Source organism: Aethalodelphis obliquidens, unplaced genomic scaffold, assembly GCF_003676395.1.
Source record: "Aethalodelphis obliquidens isolate GAN/ISIS:26980383/991018 unplaced genomic scaffold, ASM367639v1 scaffold7, whole genome shotgun sequence".
NCBI classification, from domain to species: domain Eukaryota; kingdom Metazoa; phylum Chordata; class Mammalia; order Artiodactyla; family Delphinidae; genus Aethalodelphis; species Aethalodelphis obliquidens.
This window is the reverse complement of record NW_020837951.1, coordinates 64,408,619-64,429,039: the sequence shown is the minus strand read 5'-3', so window position 1 is coordinate 64,429,039 and position 20,421 is coordinate 64,408,619. Positions and strand designations below refer to the sequence as shown.

The window sequence follows — 20,421 nt, the reverse complement described above, 5'->3', positions numbered from 1 at the left end:
GATTGCTTTGCGTATATTGAAGAATCCTTACATTCCTAGGATAAACCCCACTTGATCGTGGTGTATGATCCCTTTAATGTGCTGTCGAATTCTGTTTGTTGAGGATTTTTGCATCTATGTTCATCAGGGACACTGGCCTGTAGTTTTCTTTTTCTGTGACATCTTTGTCTGGTTTTGGTATCAGGGTGATGGTGGGTTCGCAGAATGAGTTTGGGAGTGTTCCTCCCTGTGCTATATTTTGGAAGAGTTTGAGAAGGATATGTGTTAGCTCTTCTCTCAATGATTGATAGAATTCACCTGTGAAGCCATCTGGTACTGGACTCTTGTTTGTTGGATAATTTTTTTTTTTTTTTTTTTTTTTTTTTTGCAGTACGTGGGCCTCTCACTGTTGTGGACTCTCCCTTTGCGGAGCACAGGCTCCGGACGCACAGGCCCAGTGGCCAGGGCTCACGGGCCCAGCCGCTCCACGGCATGTGGGATCCTCCCGGACCGGGGCACGAACCCATGTCCCCTGCATCTGCAGGCGGACTCTCAACCACTGCACCACCAGGGAAGCCCTGTTGGATGATTTTTAATCACAGCTTCAATTTCAGTGCTTGTGACTGGTCTGTTTATATTCTCTATTTCTTCCTGGTTCAGTCTTGGAATGTTGTGCTTTTCCAAGAATTTGTCCATTTCTTCCAGGTTGTCCATTTTATTGGCATATAGTTACTTATAGTAATCTCTCATGATCCTTTGTATTTCTACAGTGTCAGTTGTTATTTCTCCTTTTCCATTTCTAATTCTATTGATTTGAGCCTTCTCCCTTTTTTTCTTTAGGAGTCTGGCCAATGGTTTAATCATTTATTCTTATCTTCTCAAAGAACCAGGTTTTAGTTTTATTGATCTTTGCTATCGTTTCCTTCATTTCTTCTTCATTTATTTCAGACCTGATCTTTATGATTTCTTTCCTTCTACTAACTTTGGGGGTTTTTTTGTTCTTCTTTCTCTAATTGCTTTAGGTGTAAGGTTAGGTTGTTTATTTGAGGTTTTTCTTGTTTCTTGAGATAGGACTGTATTGCTATAAACTTCCCTCTTAGAACTGCTTTTGCTGCATCCCATAGGTTTTGGGTCATGGTGTTTTCATTGTCATTTGTTTCTAGGTATTTTTTGATTTCCTCTTTGATTTCTGCAGTGATCTCTTGGTTATTTAGTAGTGTATTGTTTAGCCTCCGTGTGTTTGTATGTTTTACAGTTTTTTTCCTGTAATTGATATGTAGTCTCATAGCATTGTGGTCAGAAAAGATACTTGATATGATTTCAATTTTCTTAAATTTACCAAGGCTTGATTTGTGACCCAAGATATGATCTATCCTGGAGAATGTTCCATGAGCACTTGAGAAGAAAGTGTATTCTGTTGTTTTTGGATGGAATGTCCTATAAATATCAACTAAGTCCATCTTGTGTAATGTGTCATTTAAAGCTTGTGTTTCCTTATTTATTTTCATTTTGGATGATCTGTCCATTGGTGAAAGTGGGGTGTTAAAGTCCCCTACTATGACTGTGTTACTCTCGATTTCCCATTTTATGGCTGTTAGCATTTGCCTTATGTATTGAGGCGCTCCTATGTTGGGTGCATAAATATTTATAATTGTTATATCTTCTTCTTGGATTGCTCCCTTGATCATTATGTAGTGTCCTTCTTTGTCCCTTGTAATAGTCTTTATTTTAAATTCTATTTTGTCTGATATGAGAACTGCTACTCCAGCTTTCTTTTGATTTCCATTTGCATGGAATATCTTTTTCCATCCCCTCACTTTCAGTCTGTATGTGTCCCTAGGTCTGAAGTGGGTCTCTTGTAGACAGCATGTATATGGGTCTTGTTTATGTACCCATTCAGCCAGTCTATATCTTTTGGTTGGTGCATTTAATCCTTTTACATTTAAGATAATTGTCAATATGTATGTTCCTATTACCATTTTCTTAATTGTTTTGGGTTTGTTTTTGTAGGTCTTTTCCTTCTCTTGTGTTTCCTGCCTAGAGAAGTTCCTTTAGCATTTGTTGTACAGCTGGTTTGGTGGTGCTGAACTCTCTTAGCTTTTGCTTGTCGGTAAAGGTTTTAATTTCTCTGTCAAATCTGAATGAGATCCTTGCTGGGAAGAGTAATCTTGGTTGTAGGTTTTCCCCTTTCATCACGTTAAATATGTGCTGCCACCTCCTTCTGACTTGCAGAGTTTCTGCTAAAAGATCAACTGCTAACCTTATGGGGATTCCCTTGTATGTTATTTGCTGCTTTTCTCTTGCTGCTTTTAATATTTTTCCTTCGTATTTTATTTTTGATAGTTTGATTAATATGTGTCTTGGTGTGTTTCTCCTTGGATTTATCCTGTATGGGACTCTCTCTGCTTCCTGGACTTGATTGACTATTTCCTTTCCCATGTTAGGGAAGTTTTCAACTATAATCTCTTTAAATATTTTCGCATTCCCTTTCTTTTTCTCTTCTTCTTCTGGGACCCCTATAATTCAAATGTTGGTGCATTTAGTGTTGTCCCAGAGGTCTCTGAGACTGTCCTCAATTCTTTTCATTCTTTTTTCTTTATTCTGCTCTGCAGTAGTTATTTCCACTATTTTATCTTCCAGGTCACTTATCCATTCTTCTGCCTCAGTTATTCTGCTGATTCCTTCTAGAGAATTTTTAATTTCATTTATTGTGTTGTTCATCATTGTTTGTTTGCTCTTTAGTTCTAATTCCTTGTTAAACATTTCTTGTATTTTCTCCAATCTATTTCCAAGATTTTGGATCATCTTTACTAGCATTACTCTGAATTCTTTTTCAGGTAGGCTGCCTATTTCCTCTTCATTTGTCTGATCTGGTGGGTTTTTACTTTGCTCCTTCATCTGCTGGGTATTTCTCTGTCTTCTCATTTTGCTTATCTTACTGTGCTTGGGGTCTCCTTTTGCAGGCTGTAAGTTCATAGTTCCCATTGTTTTTGGTGTCTGCCCCCAGTGGGTAAGGTTGGTTCAGTGGGTTGTGTAGGCTTCCTGCTGAAGGGGACTGGTGCCTGTGTTTCAGTGGGTGGGGATGGATCTTTTCTTTCTGGTGGGCAGGACCACGTCCGGTGGTGTGTTTTGGGGTGTCTGTGAACTGATTATGATTTTAGGCAGCCTCTCTGCTAACGGGTGGGGTTGTGTTCCTGTCTTGCTAGTTGTTTGGCACAGGATGTCCAGCACTGTAGCTTGCTGGTTGTTGAGTGGAGCTGGGTCTTAGCATTGAGATGGAGATCTCTGTGAGAGCTCTCACCATTTGATTTTACATGGGGCTGGGAGGTTTCTGGTGGTCCAATGTCCTGAATTCGGCTCTCCCACCTCAGAGGTTCAGGCCTGACACCCGGCTGGAGCACCAAGACCCTGTCAGCCACTCAGCTTAGAAGAAAAGGGAGGAAAAAGAAACACAGAAAGAAAGAAAATAATAAAATAAAAGATAAATTATTAAAAATAAAAAAGTAATTAAAAAAAGAAAGAAAGAAGAGAACAACCAAACTAAAAAACAAATCCACCAATGATAACAAGCGCTAAAAACTATCCCAAAAAATGGAAAGACTGAACCCTAGGACAAATGGTAAAAGCAAAGCCATACAGACAAAATCACACAGAGAAGCATACACATACACACTCACAAAAACAGAAAAAGAAAATTATATATATTTTTTAAAAAAATGGAATTCCGAGAGCAACGAAATCAATAAACAAATTTACCAGTGATACTAAGCTCTAAATACTAAACTAAAATAAACATAAAACCAGAAACAAATTAGATGCAGAAAGCAAACCCCAAGTATACAGTTGCTCCCAAAGTCCACTGCCCCAATTTTGGGATGATTCATTGTCTATTCAGGTATTCCACAGATGCAGGGTAAATCAGGTTGACTGTGGAGATTTAATCCACTGCTCCTGAGGCTGCTGGGAGAGATTTCCCTTTCTCTTCTTTGTTCGCACAGCTCCTGGGGTTCAGCTTTGGATTTGGCCCCGACTCTGCGTGTAGGTCGCCTGAGGCCGTCTGTTCCCCACCCAGACAGGATGGGGTTAAAGAAGCAGCTGATTCGGGGGCTCTGGCTCACTCAGGCCGGAGGGAAGGAGGGGTACAGAATGCAGGGTGAGCCTGCAGCAGCAGAGGCCAGCATGACGTTTTCACAGCCTGAGGCACGATGTGTGTTCTCCCAGGGAAGTTGTCCATGGATCACGGGACCCTGGCAGTGGCAGGCTGCATAAGCTCCCGGGAGGGGAGGTGTGGAGAGTGACCTGTGCTTGCACACAGGCTTCTTGGTGGCTGCAGCAGCAGCCTTAGCATTTCATGTCCGTCTCTGGTATCCGCACTGATAACCACAGCTGGTGCCCATCTCTGGAGCTCGTTTAGGCAGTGCTCTGGATCCCCTCTCCTCATGCACCCCAAAACAATGGTCTCTTGCCTCTTAGGCAGGTCTAGACATTTTCCCAGATTCGCTACCCAATAGCTGTGGTGCACTAGCCCCCTTCAGGCTGTATTCATGCAGCCAACCCCAGTCCTCTCCCTGGGATATGATCTCTGAAGCCGGAGCCTTGTCTCCCAGCCCACACCCATCCCGGCGGGTGAGCAGACAAGCCTCTCAGGCTGGTGAGTGCTGGTCGGAACCGATCCTCTGTGCGGGAATCTCTCTGCTTAACCCTCTGCACCCCTGTTGCTGTGCTCTTCTCCATGGCTCCAAAGCTTCCCCCCAATCCACCCCCCGTCTCCGCCAGTGAAGGGGCTTCCAAGTGTGTAGCAACTTTTCCTCCTTCACAGCTCCCTCCCAGAGGGGCAGGTCCTGTCTCTATTCTTCTGTCTCTGGTTTTCCTTTTTTCTTTTGCCCTGCCCAGGTACGTGGGGAGTTTCCTGCCTTTTGGGAGGTCTGAGGTCTTCTGCCAGCGTTCAGTAGGTGTTCTGTAGGAGTTGTTCCACATGTAGATGTATTTCTGATGTATTTGTGGGAAGGAGGGTGATCTCCACATCTTACTCCTCTGCCATCTTGAAGGTCCCTCCAGTATTTGTTTTTCTCTGTCTGACTTATTTCACTTAACATAATGGCCCCAAGGTCCATCTATATTGTCACAAATGGCAAGATGTCACTCTTTTTTTGTGTGAATAATATTCCATTGTATACATACACACACACACACACACACACACACACACACACACACACACGGACTTCCCTGGTGGTGCAGTGGTTAAGAATCTGCTTGCCAATGAGGGGGACACAGGTTCAAGCCCTGGTCCGGGAAGATCCCACCTGTTGCAGAGCAACTAAGCCCGTGTGCCACAACTACTGAGCCTGCACTCTAGAGCCCACGAGCCACAACTACTGAGCCTGCGTGCCACAACTACTGAAGCCCGCATGTCTAGAGCCCATGCTCTGCAACAAGAGAAGCCAATGCAATGAGAAGCCCACGTACCACAACGAAGAGTAGCCCCCGCTCGCTGCAACTAGAGAAAGCCCACACTCAGCAACAAAGACCTAATGCAGCCAAAAATAAAGAAATAAATTTTTTTAAAAAATAATATATATATATATTCATTTATATGTGTATATGTATATATATATACATATTTGAAACATTTTCTTTATCCATTCACCTATTGATAGGACACTTAGATTTTAAAGAAATTTTGTGCCAATCAGCCAGTGTGTTAGCATTAGGAGTACCTGATAAGGCAAATATCTGGCCTTAGTTTTTAGATAGTTTCATTCCTCTCTGCCTTGCTTTATAATGGACATACTTAGAAATTACATGGCTAAAAATATTACTATATAATATGAGTAAAATCAGCTAAACAAATAATTGAAACAGTAAAACTGAACAGTAATACAAACCTGGAGTTGAACCAACTATAACTACCTATTTTGAGAAAATTCTCTTCCTTCCGTGAGATAATTTCCAATCTCTTTAATGTGAACACATAATTCAAAATATTTTGATCAAATAAAAGATAATAAATGTATGTTCTGGTAAGAGAAATGTGATAACTATAAATATATGTGAAAGAATATATTTAATGAATGATTATATGATACTAATATTCTCAAGTAAAATGTACATTTGGCTTATAAAATAAGTTTTGGAGATTATGAACAATTAGCACCCATTTAACAAATACTACTTTATATTCAGTATGTAATAGTACAACATAAATAAAAGCAATTACTACTTCAATTATCACTTTAAAATTACCTCAATTGCCCTTAAAAATACAAATAAAACAGTCATAGATTGATCGCTTGTTATTTTAATCATAAACCACTGTTCCTTAGAGAACCTGAAAAAAAATCATTTTTCCGAACGTTTATTCAACACACAGCTACTGAGGGCCTACTACGTGCCAATAAGCAACTCGACAGGTACAGGGACAAAGCATGGTCACTACTTTCAGCTCTCACGAAGCTTAAGGACTAAAGAAGCGCAGGTAAGCGTGAAATAAATGTTTTAGCTCTAAAATATCTGTAACAGTAACATGTTATGGGAGAGGAAAGAAAGGAGTAATCATTTTCACCTAGCAAGGCTTTAAAAGGTTTCCTGACAGAACAGCGTCGGATTTTAGCAAAAAGGGAAGGAAAATACACTGTTTATGCTTAACTGTCAATAAATGTCAACTACTATTACAGTGCACAGACACTTCTCAAATTCTATTTCATTTAATTATCTCAACAACCCTTTGGGACCAGCATTTCACAATGAGAAACCAAAGATGTACAGGATAAATAACTCGCCCAAGTCCACATATGTTGTAAATGGAAGGGCCAAGAATGAGTCCAGGTCTCTGTAACTCAATATTCTTTCCACTACATCGGGCTGCCTAAGCTGAGCTTTAAGAATGAGTAAGACTTAAATAAAGAAAAAGAAGAAAACAGAGAAGAAAGACGACAGAAGAGACATAAACATATAATTCATGAATTATCCTAGAGTAAAAAATAACTTCTGTCCTTGGAATATACACATATACATATGAAATACAGATATTTATATATATACACACACATACTAATAAAAGATATAATGATACAATTGAAAAACAAATTAAGATAATTCATGAATTACACTGATCAAAAATTCCATACTCAAATCTAATTGTTTAAGAGACTGTTCTATGACTGAGACCATAAGGAAACTACATTAAGATTTCCAAAATGCCTAATTTACAAATCCCTTAGTCACCAAACGCATTCATCAATTAACACTTTTGAGCAAATATAATTCATTAATTAAAATAAAATTAAGGTAACATACCAATAAATACAATACGTCATTAAATTTCTACTTTAACACTCCTATACAATTCCACTGTATTTAAAAAAACCATCTGTTCTATTAATGTCCTTTTTAAGCACAAGAATGTTACAGTGATAAATGTTAAAACAAGTAGTTTCTAATATGAAATGAATCTAAAATAATCAAACTCTACTTTTAACATTATTTGAGAAAAAAATAAATTCTACCTCTGCATTGTGCTTAGTTGTTATTTCTAATTTTTCTTTCTTAGCCCGATGGAGTTTCTTTCTGAGATCAGCAGTAATATCCAAGTCTGTTTCATTTTTAACCATTTGTTTTATATCAGATGAGGCATTCTTCAACCTATAAAATGAGATCAAAATAAAATATAATTACTATTAAGTAAATTTCCAGCATTTCCCGTATTTCTGATAACTTATTTTTCAAAAAAAACAGGGAACATGTTACGGTCCTTACCCTAAAGAAACTTACATTCCAGTAAAAGATATTGATTGCAAAAGCTAGATAGAATTGCAAAGCAGTATATGACTAGAAACAAACCACTGTCCACTGGGAAACCACCATATTGTTCAAGATAGGCAATAAAGGTTATCTGATCCTATCACAAGCTGGCAAGTTTTGGAGAAGACTGAGTTCTTTCCTTTTAACCTTTTTAAATAATATATTTTACTTATTGCAAATATAACACATATTACAAAAAGAGAAAGTATAAGAGAATACAGACTCATGCTTTTAAATGGCAGAGTAAAGTTCTACTCTCTCCCCAAAAGTAAAATTAAAATTTTAACTAATTTAACAGCAAAGAGAATTTAGAGATATAAACTCACAAGGAGAATTAGTACCAGAGATGAGACAATAGCAATAAAATACTGGAAGTTGGAACGCAGGTGGATAAGTGGTAAGTGATTTATATAAGAGAGCTGAATTCAAAGCCAACAGTAAGAAAAGCAACCTGATTTACACCAGAGTCCCAAAAAGCTCAGTTCACTGGCAACACCTTTTAAAATGGGGGTAAAAGCAGAGCAGAAAACAGGAGAATTGGTTGAAAGTCTGCCAAAGAAATAATAAGATCCTCAGATCCTCTAGCCTATACACCACACAACTGGGTATTGATTTCTTCCCCACTCTGGCAGAACACTAGGGGTTTATCCCCTGGAGAGGATAAAACAGAATGTCTCTGGATTGGAGACATCAGATACAAATCGGGTAAGTGTTCCATACCAAAAGCAAGAGACTCACGTAAAAAGTTGTATAATAAATTATATCCCTGGTCTTCTAATACTTATTGTCTAACAGAACAATGTCAGCCAAAGCAGAGACTAGAAGGATCTTCCCTGGAGAATCTAACCAACAAGGTGAAAAAGACCTAAATATGCCAATGTTACGGGTTCTCCAGCAAAACAGCTTAACCAGATCACCCTACACAGAATGTCTCATACACTGAGCTTCCAATCATCTTTTTAGGCCTCTACTTTTAAATATGAACAGAGAGCCAAGGATCACCAGAAGTTAAGCAACATCTGATAAGAAAGACAGAGACTACAAGGGGCAGGGAAGAAGTCAAAGATGATGCAGGGAAAAGATAACTTTAAAAAAAGATTAAGAAAAAACCCTTAACATTAAAATCCTCAGAAAAATAGGAGAGGATAAAAAAATCCATAAAACAAAAACTGGATGTAATTAAAAATGAAATATTCATAGAACAAAAAAAGAGCTCTTGGAAATCAAAAACACAAACTAAGAAATGAAAAACTAAATAAATAAATTTAAAACAAAAATCTCCCAGATGCCTAAAAAAATTACAAGAGAAAATAATTTCCAATTTAGAATTTTATGCTCAACAAGTACCATTCAAAGACAAGAGTATGGGGAAGGGAAGATGAAACATGCACGCTTTCATAACTATGATCAGAGTGTAAAATGGCAGAAAAGTTTTTAGAAGTTTGATAATAAATGTCTAAAACTTTCAAAAAAAAAAGACAAGAGTATGAGAAAGACTATTTCGGATCTACAAGACATCAAAACATTTATAAGGGGCTACTGGAAGACTTGTTTCACCAAAATAAGGACCCACACTGAGAAAGAGAAAGAAATGGGATCCCAGAAGCAGGGTATTCAAGATAAGAAAACAGCAAAGCGATGTCTAAGATAGTGATGAAAGGAAACACCCAGTGAAATTTGTGCAGCAAATCACTTAAAGGGTAATCTGTTCCAACTGTACTGGCCAATGCCTCCAGGAGTAATTTCTTTAAGATGAAAAGAGAAAATAAAAGAATACATCAACTATGTGAACATATTGAGAGATTTATAAAACTTGGTGGGAGTATGAAGTTGAATTCATAAGTTCATGGAAATTAAACCAAGTAAACAACAAATGAGACAACTATTAATTAAATCCAAGAAAAACAAAATGTATACGAGAAAAAAAATTGTCACTGAATACTACTACATAACTAGGAAGTTTTGATAATTATACGATAATGTAAACATTGATTAATCTAACCAAGATTATATATCACTAAATGAAGAGAGAATAGAAAAGGGAGGCAAGTATGAATGAAAACTAAATTATGAACTTCTATAGTGGAAAGTCAGTAGATAATGGCTAAACATGAAAAATAAAATAAAAAAATTTTTGAAGAGGTATGGATTTTAAAAAAACATCTCAGAGAGTTGAAAATGATTCTTTCTAGGGATAAAGAAAGTTATTTGTCTCAAGGTAATAAGCACTGCTATTTTTCCTAACAGCAGTAAGTAAGCCTTTTAGAACAATTAGTCTTTAAATAACATGCATATGTAATTTTTTTTAAATAAGACTAAAACAACAGAGAATCAATGAAACCAAAATTTGATTCTTTAAATAGATGAATAAACTTGAAAACCTTTGGTTAGCTAGACAAAGAAAAAAGAGAAGAAACTCAAAGTATAAACAAAGAATAAAAAAGGGAATGGCACTACCAACGTAGAAGGATTATAATGAATACTATGAACAACTTTATGCTAACAAATCAGGACAAATTCCTAAAAAGACAGTAATTACTAAAACTAACTCAAAAAGAAAGAGAAAATCTGAACAGACCTATAACAGACAACAACATTGAATTAATAATTTTAAAAATCTAATCATAGAGAAAGTCCAAGTCCAGATTCTACCAAACTTTAAGGAAGAAATAATACCAATCCTCACATTAGAGGAGGAGGAAACATTTCTCCAAATCATTCTGAGTCCAGCATTACCTAATACCAAAATATGGCAGACATCTCAAGAAAGGAAGAGTACAGACCAATATCTTTCATGAATAGAGATACAAAAAATCCTCAACAAAACATTAGCAAACCAAATCCAGCAACATCTTGAAAGAATTAAATTACAACATGATTAATTGGGATTTATCCCCAAAATAGAAAATTGGTATAATGTCTGAAACTCAAGTGATGTAATATACCATTTTACTAAAACAAAGGATGAAAACTATATGATCATCTCAACAGATACAGAAAATGTATTTGACAAAATCCAACACCCATTCATGATTTAAAAAAATAAAAAAAAACTCTCAACAGACTAGGAATACAAGGAAATTTCATCAATCTGATAAAGGGCCTCTATGAAAAACTGCAAAAAGTAGCATCAAGCTTAATGGTGAAACACTGAAAGCTTCCCCTAAGACTGGGAACAAAACAAAGATGTCTGCTAGTAATACTTCTATTCAAGACTGTATTGGAGGTTCTAGACAGTGCAATCAGGAAAAAAAAAAAAAGGAAAAGAAATAAAAGGCACATATACTGAAGGAAGAAGTAAAACTGTCTTTAATGGCAAAAAACATGATCCTGTAAGATTATCCTAAGAAATCCATTAAGAAGCAAAAAGACTAGAACTAAAAAACAATTTCAGCAAGGTCACAGAATATAAGATCAATATGCAAAAACCAATCACATTTCTAAACACTAGCAATAAATAATCCAAAACTGAAATTTAAAAAATAATTCCACTTATAATAGCATCAAGTAAATAAAACAGATTTAGGATTAAATTTAACAAAAAAGCACTACACTGAAAAGCATAAATTATTGTTGAACTAAATTGAAGACCTAAGTAAATGAAATGACATTCCACATTCACATTCATGTATTTGAAGACTAGTATTTTAAGATGGCCACTTTCCCCAAATTGATCTACAGATTCAACATATTGCCTACCAAAATCCCAGCAGGCTTTTTTTTGCAGAAATTGACAAGCTGACCCTAAAAATTATATGGAAAAGCAAAGGACTCAGAAAAACCAAAATAATCTTTAAGAAAAACTAATGGGAGGACTTGCACCTTCTAAATTCAAAACTTACCATAAAGCTACAGTAATCAAAATAGTGTAGAATTTGAATTAAGAATAAACATGTAGATCAGTGTACCAGAATTGAGACCACAGAAATAAAGTCATATATATACAGTCAATTAATTTTCAACAAAGGTGTCAAGACAATTCAATGGGGGAAAAGATAGTCTTATCAACACATGGTGCTAAAACAACTGATCTCCACAGGCAAAAAGATAAATTTAGACCCTTACCTCACACCATATACTACAAAGTAACTTAAAATGGAGCCCGGACCTAAATGTAAGAACTAAAATTATAAAAATTCTAGAAAAAAACTTAGGAGAAAAATCTTCATGACCTTAAGCTGGGCAAAATTTCTTAGATACGAAACCAAAAGCACAATCCATAAAGAAAAAGAATTGAACTTCATAAAAATTAATAACTTTTACACTTCAAAAAGCATTATTAAGAAAATGAAGTCAAGTCAACAAATGGGAAAAGATATTTGCAAATTATATATCTGATAAAGGATTTGTATCCAGAACACATAAAGAACTCTTTTTTTTAATAAATTTATTTTATTTTATTTTTTATTTTTGGCTGTGTTGGTCTTCATTGCTGCACACAGGCTTTTCTCTAGTTGTGGCGAGCAGGCGCTACTCTTCGTTGCAATGCATGGGCTTCTCATTGTGGTGACTTCTCTTGTTGCAGAGCATGGGCTCCAGGTGCATGGGCTTCAGTAGTTGTGGCAAACAGGCTTAGTTGCTTCGTGGCATGTGGGATCTTCCCGGACCAGGGCTCGAACCCGTGTCCCCTGCATTGGCAGGCGGATTCTTAACCACTGCGCCACCAGGGAAGTCCTTAGAATATATAAAGAACTCTTGAAGCTCGATAAGAAAAAGATGAATAACTCAATTTAAAATCAGGCAAAAGATCTGAATAGGCTTTTCACCAATGAAGATACACAAATGGGCAAAAAAAGCACATGCAAAGATGTTCAACATCATTGCTCACTAGGAAAACACAAAATAAAATCACAATGACATATTACTTTACTCTCACTGGAATGGCTATAATCAAAAAGTCAGAAAACAACAAGTGTTGGGGAGGATATGGAAATGTATAAAAACCCTTATACACTGCTGGTGGAAATGTAAAATGCTTCAGTCACTTTAGAATACAATTTGGAAGTTTCTTAAAAATTTTAACGTAAATTTACTATATGATGAAGTAATGGTGCTCCTAAGAATCTACCCAAGAGAAATAAAATATGTCTACACAAAGACTTGCACACAAGTGTTTATAGCAGAGTTATTCATAATAGGCAAAATGTGGAAACAACCCAAATGTCCATCAACTGGTGAATGGTTAACTAAAATGTATATATCCATAAAATGGAATAATATTCAGAAATAAAAAGAAACAAAGTACTGACACATGTTACAATATAAATCTGAAGAACATGCCTACTGAAAAGAAGCCAGACACAAATGACCACATATTGTATGACCCCAGTTATATGAATTGTTCAAAAAAGGCAAATCTATAGAAACAGAAAGTACGTTCGTGGTAAACAGCAGAGTTTAAATAACTTCATCGGTCCAGATTCTAGAAGTCTGAAGAGTAATTTAACCATTAAAAATTATGACAGATGTATATTAATTTGGCAAGATGTTCCCCCCAAAATTGAAAAAGCAAGATACTAATGTAAAATATTATTCTAATTTTTGAAATATATATTTATATGTTCAAAAGAAAAGGTCTGGGCAAGTAAATACCAAAATACTGTTGGTAGTTAACTCTAAGTGGTAGCATTATAAGCAGTTTCATCGTTTTATTCATTTGTATTTCTTAAATTATTCTAAAAACATATGCATTATCTGCATTAAAATATACATATCTATGTGTATATATACATATGCACATATATAAGACAGGCTATCAGAGCAAAAAAGAACCTTAAAACACTCTCTTTAGCACTCTTTGAACCATCTTCCTCACCATAGTGGTGGAGAACCAGCTGATGAGACCTCACTCTTAACCCTTGACACATCTAAAAGAAAAAATTCTTTTTAAGATAAAATTTTAGTAAAGAAAAATATTAATATTTTACTCATTTATTCTCTGTCTTGCTCCAGAAAGGATTTCAGGTAGCTCCTAAAGACAGGTAGGAAACGTTTACATAGCAAATCCTATTTATAAAGCAAAGTACATGTTAGTCACGGTACTCACCCCACCCACACATCCTTGCTGAAAAGGTGCTCAAGATCAGTTCTTCTCAAACTAAACGTGAGCAAGGACTATCCCCACCCCACTCCCATTGCTTCTGTAAAATATATTTAAAAGGGATAATTAAAAAAGAAAATCTAAAAATAGATAAAATTCAACTCTAAGTGTTTTATTATTAGATTCAACAAATAGAAAATTACTCTGTTACATGATTATAAGGTTCTAAACACTTGCTTTCAATTTCTGTACTTATTTCTTCGTAAACCACACTTTGAGTTGCACTCTCCGAAATGGCTCCATTTCGCATTATGGACTCAGAGTTTTTATATTATTCACATGAGATATGAATAAACCAAAGGTAGGCACCTCACCCAAAGGCATATATGAATGGTACAAAAAAGATGAGCAACAGCAATTCTTAGAATGTAAACTCCAAGAAAAGAAGCAGTTATGAACAGGAGCTAAAACTAACAGAACGCTTAAGTAGAGTGATGAATCAGAGTTGGGGCAATGAGGAAATAAGAGGAAACACAGCAACACAGATTGTGGCAAGCCAAGTAATAATGAATAAGCAGAAGAAAAGATTTAGAGAAGTGGAAAAGAATAAGCAAGTCTCTAGGGACTGGAGAAAGTACAGACACTGACTTTTGTACACTGAGTTAACAAAGGAGCATAAAGAGCCACACAGAGTCTCCAGACCCAGTTCTGGTTTCCATGAGGCATCATTCTTGCTCCTCCAGTCCCATGAAATTTCCACTTCCCTTACCATCCCATGAGAATTCTTACAATCAGCCTCTCCAACCACTTATTCCTCCCTGCTCCTGCAACCAAAAGCATTCCTCAACTAGAAAATGAGACTGGAGGCTTACCTTTGGATATCACCGGAGGCATTATTTGAAATATTCAAACTCATGATGAGTCTTCCAACTCTTTCAAAATACCCCACTGTTGCTTAATGATATACTTCGTTATTAATGATTAAAACTGTCCAAGACGTCTGTGGCTTACAGGTTACATGGGCTGAAGTCTGTTAAAACAGTAAACAATATAACAGCAGTTATTTATATGAGTCCTGAGACTAGGGGTGATTTTTCTTTTGTTTTTTGACTTATCTGTATTTTTAAGATTATTCTTTAAAAAACATGTAAATACTTGTATTTTTAAAAGCCACAGTGTTTGGGGACTTCCCTGGTGGTCCAATGGGTAAGACTCCGTGCTCCCAATGCAGGGGGCCCAGGTTCAATCCCTGGTCAGGGAACTAGATCCTGCATGCATGGCACAACTAAGAGTTCACATGCCACAACTAAGAGTCTGCATGCCACAACAAAAGGATTCCACGTGCCGCAATGAAGACCCCACGTGCCACAACTAAGACCCAACACAGCCTAAATAAATAAATAAACATTTTTTTTAAGTTATAAAAAATAAAATAAAAGCCACAGTGTTTTATTTCTTTTTAAATAAGATTAGAAACAAAAATGACAGAACATTAGAAAGAAATTCCTTCTTATAAGAATAAGCTAATACTATTAGATTATTTTAATTTCTCAAATAAAAAGTAATAAAATAGTGACTAATTGTTCTTAAACTGGAAGAGGAATAGGTAGTGCCTATCTCTAGGGCACAGAATTCAGTATGAAAGAAAATGCAGTCCAGGGATGTTTTGGGGTCCCAAAAGACTTTTTCATAAATGAAATATTTTTAATGCAATGTTACAATCAAAGAGGCCAAGGCACTCCCACATAAAAGATCTTACAGTAATTTTTAAAGGCCTTCTCCCAAGGGATTGAAGAGGAAAAAGGAAAGGAGAGAGCATTTGTCACTTACCCTGGCCTTCTCTCCAGAACACTCTTCTACCAGAGATACTCCAAATTATACAGAGTCAACAACTGTAAGTTACTACAGTATGAAGGAATCTTTGGGTAAACATCTCGATAACTAACTCCAAATAGACACAAATATGAAGATCTCACAAGGTCTCTTGGTATCCCCAGCAGAAGTCCAATATCCTAAGAAAGACCATGAGATTTGGTCTCAGAGCCTGCGCGTCCGGAGCCTGTGCTCCGCAATGGGAGAGGCCACAACAGTGAGAGGCCTGCGTACCGCAAAAAAAAAAAAGAAAAAGATGTAATAGAAGAATTGTTTAGTGGGAATTCCCTAATGGTCCAGTGGTTAGGACTTGGAGCTCTCACTGCCAGGGGCCTGGGTTCAATCCCTGGTGGGGAACTAAGATCTCACAGGTCATGTGGCGCAACCAAAAAAATAAAAATTAAAAGGCCAGGACACTGGCCTGAGAGGCCAGGACACTGAGTGATAAATGACCCACCAAGGCACACCATTATGAAAAAAAAAGAATTGTTTAGTAAAATTGTAGGTATACAGGGATAGCTAGAAGATGCCCCCCCCAAAAAAAATCTAAACTGATCTGTCCCTGCTCACAATAAACAACCCTGAGAGAGATCACTGAAAGAAAAGAGACTCAAATAAGCCAACTGAGATGTAGACTCAAACACAGTGCTAGGAACTGACTAATGGCTCCTACAGCCAAACACTAAGGGATCTTCAAAACAGTCAGTGATTCACACAGCTGATGCAGAATAGTTTGACCTAGGACAAAGAAGACAGAACTTTCACCAAGATGGGGGGGGGGGGGATCCCATTTCTCCAGGGACCTAAATACTAAGTTTGGGAATAGTGGTAGACAAAAAAACACCACTATCATTAATCTATTGAGCACCTAGTAAAATGTCAAGCACTGTGTTTGGTATTTTATTTATACATAGAACTATAGAACTCCAATCCTTACAACACTGCAATGTAAAGATTATCCTTTTCAACAGAGAAAACTAAGAGATTAGAAGTAACTTGTCAAAAGACAAATAGTTACAGAACCAAAATTCCAACTCATTACTATCTATCTAACTCTAAAGCGGAAGCTCTTTCTACAAGGTCATTGTTGATACAGTTAAACTATAAATTACCTTACCTGAGGTTCATTATCCTCATTTCAATTACAGAAACTCATCTAATTCAGAAAGTCTTAAATGACTTGCCTAAGGCCAGTCAGCTACTAAGTAGGGGACACCAAGGACTCAATCAAGCTCTTCTGATACTGAGTCCCAAAATCTTTTCATCTTACCACCATGCCCCCAAAGCTCAGACTCCAGAGGAAGTGCCTTCAGAATGGAAGTTTAAGAGTTAGAAGGGACTCTTCCATACTTAAGAGTAATGTACAAGGCTCAAAAGTATATACAAAATGTTTCTATTTTTAAAGTGAAAAAGATGGGGCTTCCCTGGTGGCGCAGTGGTTGGGAGTCCGCCTGCCGATGCAGGGGACGCCCGTTCGTGCCCCCGTCCGGGAGGATCCCACATGCCGCGGAGCGGCTGGGCCCGTGAGCCATGGCTGCTGGGCCTGCACATCCGGAGCCTGTGCTCCGCGACTGGAGAGGCCATGACAGTGAGAGGCCCGCATACCGCAAGAAAATAAAAATTAAAAAAATAAAGTGAAAAGGATGAAACACACACACATATGCATATGTGTCACAACAGGCACAAACAGAACCTCTATTTACCTCCCAGGGAAAGAATTTATACACTTAGGGCCTTAATAATGCCTGCGTTTTTTATTTTGTTTTGATCTTAGGCAGAGAAGTGTGGGAAGAGGTAGTTTACCAAATTTTAACATAGTTGTTTCAATAAAGCTAAATTGAAGGCAACCACCGTTTTTCACTGTATTATTTTGCTATGTAACATCTTCAAATCTGAACGGTCTTCTAGAGAGAAAATGGTCTTCTATAGCTCAGGTGCAAGTTTCATTAACTTCCAGATCACTGAAACAGATACCGTAGTAGGCAGATGGTCCCCATGATCTCTGCCCCCTGGTGTTTCTCTCTTGTATAATACCCTCCCCTTTACTGCGGGCAGAACCTGTGACTTGCCTCTAACCAACAGAATATGGCAAAGGTGACAGGCTGCACTCCCATGATTATATTATGTTATATAAGACTCTATCCTAGCAGAGTGAAGTGACAGGCAACCTCTAGCTGATCGTGAAGAAGCACACTGTCACGCTGTGAACTGCCTACGGAGAGGGCCACATGGCAGGGAACTGCAGGCAGCTCCAACCCACAGGCAGTAAAAAGCCAGATCCCTCGGTCATATAGATGCCAACAGGAAATACATTCTGCCAACAACCTAAATGAACTAGGTAGCAGATTCTTTCCAGTCAAGCCTCCAGATGAGAACACCGCAAGCAGCACCTTGACAGCAACTTAGTGAAACTCTGAACAGAGGGCACATCTAAGCAGTGCCCAGATTCCTGACCTACAGAGACTGAGAAATAATAAATGAGGGCTGTTTGAAGCCACTAAGTTTTTGGTAACTTGTTACACAACAGAAGAAAACTAATATGTATAAGAAGCTTGAAAATGCTTTTACAGGGTTAAATAGAAAAAAAAAAGAGTGACATGTAAACTACAAAATGGGTTCTTACACCAGCCCTGCCTGTGTGTGTCTTTTATAAAGTCTCTTTGTTTTTCTATAGTTTAATTTCCTAATTAATTTACATAACAGAGTTTATAAAAATCCTATCTAAGGTAACTAGATAGAGAAACTAGAAAATCATGGGCAATATTTACAAAAAACAAATAATTACAAAATACAAATGAATAAGGGCAAACCACCAACAGCCACAAAACCTGCACAGAGTGGAGGTATCTACAGAGAAGCAAGCAGAGGAGAATAACAAGTATGCATCTGAAAGGACCCCCAAAGGGTCAACAGACAGTTAATGGGAAGAGCTGTAGAGCAGCTGAGAGCAGCAGCTGAAACTGGCATATGAAACAGGCGTATGGTAAGAGAGTCCTGAAAGGGTTGGTACAGTCCAACCTCACAGACCTTCATAACTGACTGTCAAGTTACTTCCTGGACAGGGGCCCACACTAATGAGAATCAGTAGAGGCTGGAATCAAAACTGAGCAGGGGCTGGGCTTCCCTGGTGGCGCAGTGGTTGAGAGTCCACCTGCCGATGCAAACGTCACGGGTTCGTGCCCCGGTCCGGTAAGATCCCACATGCCGCGGAGCAGCTAGGCCCGTGAGCCATGGCCGCTGAGCCTGCGCGTCCGGAGCCTGTGCTCCGCAACGGGAGAGGCCACAACAATGAGAGGACCGCGTACCGCAAAAAAAAAACAAACAACTGAGCAGGATAGGGGCAATGAAGACAAAGTAAAGACACGGCCCAGACCAAACTGTAGGAGGAAAGAGGACCAGGAAATGTCAGAACCAAGCCACCATAGTTTTTAACACTCACAACAAACAAAAGACAGGGTTCTGTGAAGTTAGAAAAGCTTTACCTGAACCTTGCTCAAAGTTCAGGTCAACTAACCTTTCATAAAAATAAGCAACAAAAGGGCTTCCCTGGTGGCGCAGTGGTTGAGAGTCCGCCTGCTGATGCAGGGGACACGGGTTCGTGCCCCGGTCTGGGAAGATCCCACATGCTGCGGAGCGGCTGGGCCCGTGAGCCATGGCCGCTGAGCCTGCGCGTCCAGAGCCTGTGCTCCGCAACGGGAGAGGCCACAACAGTGAGAGGCCCGCGCACCGGAAAAAATAAATAAATAAATAAGCAACAGAAAAGTAGAGTGGTCAAATCCCATACAAACATAAGGAAATAGAGAGTAAGGAACAGAATGGACTCCTATAAATGAAAGAATGACGGAAAGACATGCCCACAAAACAGATGAAAATCATAACTTACTACTTCAAAATGAGCTACAAGACATTAACAAAATGGTATAAGGCATAAAAGAATAGGAATCAGAATTATAGACTGAATAAAGCACTTAAATACCGAACTGACTTCTCTTAAATAAATAAATAAATAAATATCAGAAAAATTAAAATAAATTAAAATAAAATTTTTTAAAAACCTCAGAAATAAGGTGAAAAAGATCAGAAAGAATTAGAAATTAAAAATCATTTCTGCAAGGAACATTAAATTAGAGGGAACAAGAGTAAATACACATGATCAAAAAAATGCCTTTAAGGACGTATGAAACAAAAAAGAAGTAAAATTTTTAAATAAAAATTTAAGAAAGAGATCAAAATGATTCAAGAGAAAGTGAAAAAATACTGAAAATAGGCAAAGAATAACCAACATGCGGACAGCAGGAGTCCCTGAATAAGAAGATCAAAGCAAGGGAAACAGAACAAACACTAAAAACTGTAATTCAAGAAAACTGTCCTGAAATACAAAGATTTTAATCCACACTTTCAACAAACTGCGTATCTGAGAATATTGACCCAGCACAACCAACAAGACACATTCTAAGATAATTACTGGACTTTAACAAAAATTTGTACACAAATGTTCATAGCACCATTGTTCATAAATAGCCAAAAAGTGAAAACAACCCAAATATCCATCAATTGGCCAATATATAAAAATATGAAATATTATTCAACGATAAAAAGAAATGAAGTACCGATATATGCCACAACGTGGATGAACGTTGAAAACATTATGCTCAGTGAAAGAAGCCAGATGTAAAAGGCCATATATTGTATAACTCCATTTATGGGAAATTTCCAGAATAGGTAAA

At 37.5% G+C, this 20,421-nt stretch overlaps 1 protein-coding gene across 1 annotated transcript in view; it reads right to left on the bottom strand.

The window, feature by feature from the left end:
- Positions 1–20,421, bottom strand: part of CCDC171 (coiled-coil domain containing 171) — a 356,794-nt gene that overhangs the window by 332,164 nt on the left and 4,209 nt on the right. The window contains exons 2-5 of the mRNA XM_027105900.1: positions 16,355–16,432; positions 15,653–15,834; positions 14,695–14,852; positions 7,488–7,623 (exon numbers count right to left, since the gene is read on the bottom strand). Of these exons, the coding sequence (XP_026961701.1) occupies positions 7,488–7,623; positions 14,695–14,738 (180 nt within the window). The 5' untranslated portion in view covers positions 14,739–14,852; positions 15,653–15,834; positions 16,355–16,432. The remainder of the gene's footprint in view (positions 1–7,487; positions 7,624–14,694; positions 14,853–15,652; positions 15,835–16,354; positions 16,433–20,421) is intronic.